At 46.1% G+C, this 7198-nt stretch overlaps 1 protein-coding gene across 1 annotated transcript in view; it reads right to left on the bottom strand.

Moving 5' to 3' along the window:
• The window catches only part of itgav (integrin, alpha V), a 75487-nt gene extending 68745 nt beyond the window's left edge, over positions 1 to 6742 (bottom strand). Inside the window, exons 1-2 of the mRNA XM_029702065.1 lie at positions 6202 to 6742; positions 4011 to 4141 (exon numbers count right to left, since the gene is read on the bottom strand). Of these exons, the coding sequence (XP_029557925.1) occupies positions 4011 to 4141; positions 6202 to 6365 (295 nt within the window). The 5' untranslated portion in view covers positions 6366 to 6742. The remainder of the gene's footprint in view (positions 1 to 4010; positions 4142 to 6201) is intronic.
• Positions 6743 to 7198: the final 456 nt, after the last annotated feature.

Here is a 7198-nt window from a genome sequence, read left to right on the forward strand (position 1 = left end):
CTGGGAAACCAGGACCGACAGAGCTGGGAAAACCAGGACCGACAGAGCTGGGAAACAGACCGACCAGCTGGGAAAACCAGGACCGACAGAGCTGGGAAAACCAGGACCGACAGAGCTGGGAAAACCAGGACCGACAGAGCTGGGAAAACCAGGACCGACAGAGCTGGGAAAACCAGGACCGACAGAGCTGGGAAAACGAGGACCGGCAGAGCTGGGAAAAACGAGGACCGACAGAGCTGGGAAAACGAGGACCGACAGAGCTGGGAAAACGAGGACCGGCAGAGCTGGGATAACGAGGACCGACAGAGCTGGGATAACGAGGACCGACAGAGCTGGAAAAACCAGGACCGACAGAGCTGGGAAAACAAGGACCGACAGAGCTGGGAAAAACGAGGACCGACAGAGCTGGGAAAAACGAGGACCGACAGAGCTGGGAAAAACGAGGACCGACAGAGCTGGGAAAACCAGGACCGACAGAGCTGGGAAAACCAGGACCGACAGAGCTGGGAAAAACGAGGACCGACAGAGCTGGGAAAACCAGGACCGACAGAGCTGGGAAAACCAGGACCGACAGAGCTGGGAAAACAAGGACCGACAGAGCTGGGAAAACCAGGACCGACAGAGCTGGGAAAACCAGGACCGACAGAGCTGGGAAAACAAGGACTGACTGGGACAGTGGATGAAATAACAGATCAGGAGGAAGATTTCCAGGACATGTGGTAAGACAGCTAGTTCGGTAATGGCCATGTAGGAGAAAACCCCCTGAGCACAGACTAACTAATTACAGTCATTCCCCCCCTGGCCCTTGGCTGCTTGGACACAAACACAAACACTCACCTAGACCACTGACCGAGACAGCCTCCCCTCACAGTCTGCAGAAACACTCACCTAGACCACTGACTGAGACAGCCTCCCCTCACAGTCTGCAGAAACACTCACCTAGACCACTGACTGAGACAGCCTCCCCTCACAGTCTGCAGAAACACTCACCTAGACCACTGACTGAGACAGCCTCCCCTCACAGTCTGCACAAACACTCACCTAGACCACTGACTGAAGACAGCCTCCCCTCACAGTCTGCAGAAACACTCACCTAGACCACTGACTGAAGACAGCCTCCCCTCACAGTCTGCAGAAACACTCACCTAGACCACTAACTGAGACAGCCTCCCCTCACAGTCTGCACAAACACTCACCTAGACCACTGACTGAAGACAGCCTCCCCTCACAGTCTGCAGAAACACTCACCTAGACCACTGACTGAGACAGCCTCCCCTCACAGTCTGCAGAAACACTCACCTAGACCACTGACTGAGGCAGCCTCCTCACAGTCTGCAGAAACACTCACCTAGACCACTGACTGAGACAGCCTCCCCTCACAGTCTGCAGAAACACTCACCTAGACCACTGACTGAGACAGCCTCCCCTCACAGTCTGCAGAAACACTCACCTAGACCACTGACTGAAGGCAGCCTCCCCTCACAGTCTGCAGAAACACTCACCTAGACCACTGACTGAGACAGCCTCCCCTCACAGTCTGCAGAAACACTCACCTAGACCACTGACTGAGGCAGCCTCCCTCACAGTCTGCAGAAACACTCACCTAGACCACTGACTGAAGGCAGCCTCCCTCACAGTCTGCAGAAACACTCACCTAGACCACTGACTGAAGGCAGCCTCCCTCACAGTCTGCAGAAACACTCACCTAGACCACTGACTGAAGGCAGCCTCCCTCACAGTCTGCAGAAACACTCACCTAGACCCCTGACTGAGACAGCCTCCCTCACAGTCTGCAGAAACAGATCAGCCATCACAAAGACACCCATTGTGGCAATGTCGTCACTTCCCGTATAATTACGAGGCCAGGTCACTGAAGCACTGACTGGCAAACCATCAGAAATGGCAGCAACGGTAGGAATAATATGGGAAAAAAACATCACATGGAAATATATCTGCATGTAGCTTTGAACCTGTTTCCAAGTCACACAGACTAGTGTGGTTCAGACTTTCCCCAACAGACTAGTGTGGTTCAGACTTTCCCCAACAGACTAGTGTGGTTCAGACTTTCCCCAACAGACTAGTGTGGTTCAGACTTTCCCCAACAGACTAGTGTGGTTCAGACTTTCCCCAACAGACTAGTGTGGTTCAGACTTTCCCAACAGACTAGTGTGGTTCAGACTTTCCCCAACAGACTAGTGTGGTTCAGACTTTCCCCAACAGACTAGTGTGGTTCAGACTTTCCCCAACAGACTAGTGTGGTTCAGACTTTCCCCAACAGACTAGTGTGGTTCAGACTTTCCCCAACAGACTAGTGTGGTTCAGACTTTCCCCAACAGACTAGTGTGGTTCAGACTTTCCCCAACAGACTAGTGTGGTTCAGACTTTCCCCAACAGACTAGTGTGGTTCAGACTTTCCCCAACAGACTAGTGTGGTTCAGACTTTAATACTCATTTGGCTCCTGGAACTCAATTAGTCTGTCTATTTTCTGTCTATATAAGGAAAAATATGTTGTTCTGCAGTTGCCTATTAATCACAATAAACAAAACAATGTAACTTCTTATCGACTAACCAAACGTAACTTCTTATCGACGAACCAAACGTAACTTCTTATCGACGAACCAAATTAACTTCTTATCGACGAACCAAATTAACTTCTTATCGATTAACCAAATTAACTTCTTATCGATTAACCAAATTAACTTCTTATCGATTAACCAAATTAACTTCTTATCGATTAACCAAATTAACTTCTTATCGATTAACCAAATTAACTTCTTATCGATTAACCAAATTAACTTCTTATCGATTAACCAAATTAACTTCTTATCGATTAACCAAATTAACTTGTATTGATAGAGAACGGTGTAAATAGCACAGGAGGTAGAGATGGAGGCCATTGGTTTGGAAGGGGACTTGGAGCCCAGAGAGAGAGGAAGGCCATTGGTTTGGATGGGGACTTGGAGCCCAGAGAGAGAGAGGAAGGCCATTGGTTTGGATGGGGACTTGGAGCCCAGAGAGAGAGAGGAAGGCCATTGGTTTGGATGGGGACTTGGAGCCCAGAGAGAGAGGAAGGCCATTGGTTTGGATGGGGAGGGAGGTCATCCACATGGTTGTGGTTGGGTTCCTGAGAGGATCTTTGGCTCATTGTACCACCTTACAGTGCATCCTAAAAGGCACCCTATTCCCTACATAGTGCACTTATTTTGACCAAAGCCCTTTGATGCACCATATAGGGAATAGGGTGCCATTTTGTACAAGCCCTTAGTCTAACTTTGGGCTGCCTACCTCTGTACCTCTTACAGACACAGAATGTCAATGAGATCTGGGACAGAATAAACTGCAAAATAGCCTCATGTCCCCCAAAATAGCTTAATTACAGTGGCTGACTGAATGAGCGTTTGTCATTGACGGGGCTTGGTTTTGTATTGTGTGTTTTTGTTAAGTTTGTGCTGAGTCAAACTCATAAAATGCAGGGAAGTGCTGTAGTGTAGATATTACTAAACACCTTGATACATATCTGTCTGTAATGGATGATTCATCAAGGGAAATGACTAATGTCGTCTGTTATTCTGCAGAGCAGACAGTCCTTTAAAGGTGATGGAAGTCTTTCTTTCACCCCTCCCCGCTGTCTCTGTCTCTCCGTCTCTGTCTCTCTGTCTCAAACTTAACATTGAGCATGTCGGCACATTCCAAAATAGGCGTCCTACATTCCTGGATGAGTCCTAACATGAGACAACATTTGCCTGTGCTTACTGAACTGTAGTCCTCGTGTCCTCCTATGGAAAGACACATATCTGACTGACATACATTTGATGAAATGTCCAAAACCCCCCACACTGATGAAAATGACCCTTGACTGAGTCTATTGATCTTCACTTTGGATATCAACTCATTGTGTTCCCTCCCTGTTTGATACAATACAGATATAGATACAATACAGATATAGATACCAGACAACGTCAGAAATCGATGAACGGGATACTAAAGTAATAGGACCTTCTGTACTCACCAGTATTGTCAAATTGTACTTGGGTACAGTCACTAGTCTTCTGCCATGGGCAGGTATAGACTGCCCCTCGCTCCACCACTGTGGAAGCTGAGGAGGTGTTGGCTCTGGGAGCTCCTATAAGAATGTTTGACCTGAAGAAGAGAAATGTGCTTAAATAAATAAATAAATACAAGAAAACATGCATCACCTGACTTCCTCTTCTACTGGAGCCTACTAGGGTCAACAACAAGACTGTCACATGATACATAGAATAAATATTCTACATGACCAAAAGTATGTGGACGCCTGCTCGTTGAACATCTCATTCCAAAATCATGGGCGTTAATATGGAGTTGGTCCCCTCATTTACTGCTATAACAGCCTCCACTCTTCTGGGAAGGCTTTCCACTAGAAGTTGGAACATTGCTGCTATAACAGCCTCCACTCTTCTGGGAAGGCTTTCTACTAGATGTTGGAACATTGCTGCGGAGACTTGCTTACATTCAGCCACAAGAGTATTAGTGAGGTCAGGCACTGATGTTGGGCGATTAGGCCTGGCTCACAGTCGGCATTTCAATTCATCCCCAATTTGTTTTATGGGGTTGAGGTCAGGGCTCTGTGCAGGCACAGATTTCTGCATGGACCTCGCTTTGCGCACAGGGGAATTGTCATGCTGAAACAGTTAAGAGCCTTCCCCAAACTGGTGACACAAATTTGGAAAGCACAGAATCGTCTAGAATGTTGTAGCATTAAGATTTACCTTCACTGGAACTAAGGGGCCCGAACCATGAAAAACAACCCTAGACCATTATTCCTCCTCCACCAAACTTTACAGTTGCCAATATGCAGTCGGGCAGGTAGCATTCTCCTGGCATCCGACAAACCCAGATTCGTTCGTGGGGCTCCAGAGAACACTCCACAGTTCCAGAGTCCAATGGCGGTAAGCTTCACACCACTCCAGCCGACACTTGGCATTACGCATGGTGACCTTTGGATTGTGTTCGGCTGCTCGGCCATAGAACCCCATTTCATGAAGCTCCGGCCGAACAGTTATTGTGCTGACGTTGCTTCCAGAGGCAGTTTGGAACTCGGCAGTGAGTGTTGCAACCGAGGAGACATTTTTTTTTTTTTTACACACTACAGCACTTGGCTGGTCCCGTTCTGTGGCCTACCACTTTGCGGCTGAGCCGTTGTTGCTCCTAGACGTTTCCACTTCACAATAACAGCACTGACAGTTGACCGGGTCAACTATAGCAGGGCTGAAATTTTACAAACTGACTTGATGGAAAGGTGACATCCTATGACGGTGCCACGTTGAAAGTCACTGAGATCTTCAGTACGGGCCATTCTACTGTGCGTGTTTGTCTATGGAGATTGCATGGCTATGTGCTCGATTGTATACATGCAAGTCTGTCCTTACTCCTGTCCATCTCTTTCTTTCACAGTCCCTTCAGTTGCCCTTAAGTCCTGTTAGTTTGGCTGCTAAGGCTACCTAAGTTATCCCTCACCAATCATATCCCTGCCATTCCCAACCAAATCAAAGTTCTTGGAAATGTGCATTTGGACAGTGTACCGACCCACTCCAGTAAGTAAGAGTGTTTTCCGGAAAGGGGGGACGACTTTTTATTGTCGATAGTAACACTAAATGTCTGAATGTTATGCGTGAATTCGAAATAACCACAACAATATGATTCCATGTCTTTCAGATTTACCAAAAATCATATAAACATCTTAAAATAATTTAAACAGCTGTGTGTGTGTGTGTGTGTGGTGGTGACTATCAAGAGTACAGTGATGAGCCTCAACATCATGTTCTAACAGGACAGATCAGTTCTAAGTATATAGCAGGTGAGGGCCCAGACGGTGAGGGCTCACCAGCCAACCGTTTTAACATGGCCCTTCAGGCGGAAACCCGGATTTAGTGACCAACGGGCGTTTTTTTTTTTTTACATTGTCCGAAATTTCTCCGGATTCAGCACCAATCATTTTTACAATACACCTGTCAGCAACGGGTGTGCCCGAGACACCCTAATCAACTCATTTCAAGTGGTGTCCACATATATTTTATATAGAAAATATACAAAACTATGTATTGTATGTCAATTAACATAATTCTATGTCATTCAATAAACTAAATAAAAGTATGAAACATTTAATTCTAAAAAAATCTGACATCCCAAACATTATTATATTATATAAAACTCAGTCTTACTGCTTGGCATCTGGCTGGAAGAAATCCACTGAAAATCCAAAATAACTTCCTTCAGGTCCAGAGAATACATAGGGCTTGTCAATATCCAGATTGAAACAAGTTGTCCATTGTAAACAAGGCAGGATCAAAGCCAAAGATATACAAAGTGTGCCAAGTCGTCCCATCTTGAAGTCCTCAGTGGAGTAGCTAGTCTTAATAACTGAGTATGTGTGGAGATAATACACTACTGTGATGAGTTCCCCTTTCTCTTTGTAGTCGTTCTAATGACGATACAGCGACGTCCCACACACCATGTGCATGTTAACTCCAACCACTTCAGCCAAACCCCTCACGGATACAAACTTTTACTTCTTCTTTCCGGTGAAAAGCATTCCAGTTCGAATCAGTGCGTGTCCTTAAATCCACGCTTCAAGCGATACAATGTAACGAATGTGTGTAAATGGCAACACTACCTCAGTAGCCAACAGCGATGTTTTGTGTTTAGTAGTCTTAAAACCAACTGTACAGGAAGTGCTCGCGTTGTTCCCCATTTAAAAAAAAGGACTTCCGCAATGTTTCACACTATCCCAACAGCAGTTCTATTGCCTCACCGCCCGCTCCATAGCCATGTATGGAGCTACTGTGTAACAACTGTACTGTACTGGTTTACGACGAAATGTTTCACTTGGAAACACAGAGGCATCGAGTGTTTGGAGACTTTGCCTAATAATCTCGCTCTGGAAATATCACGTGACACTTTTGGAATCAACTCCTCATCTGTGTCATTAGGAAGGGTCAATGAGGGGATTTTGATTACACACTATAGCACACACAGGCAGCATAAAAAAAAAATAACAAGATATTTAACCTTTTATTTAACTAGGCAAGTCAGAAATTCTTATTTACAATGAAGGCCTACCAAAAGGCAAAAGGCCTCCTGCGATGACGTGGGCCTGGGATTAAAAATACAAATATAGGACAAAATACACATCACGACAAGAGATACACCACAACACTG

Source organism: Salmo trutta, chromosome 20, assembly GCF_901001165.1.
Source record: "Salmo trutta chromosome 20, fSalTru1.1, whole genome shotgun sequence".
In the NCBI taxonomy this organism is placed as follows: domain Eukaryota; kingdom Metazoa; phylum Chordata; class Actinopteri; order Salmoniformes; family Salmonidae; genus Salmo; species Salmo trutta.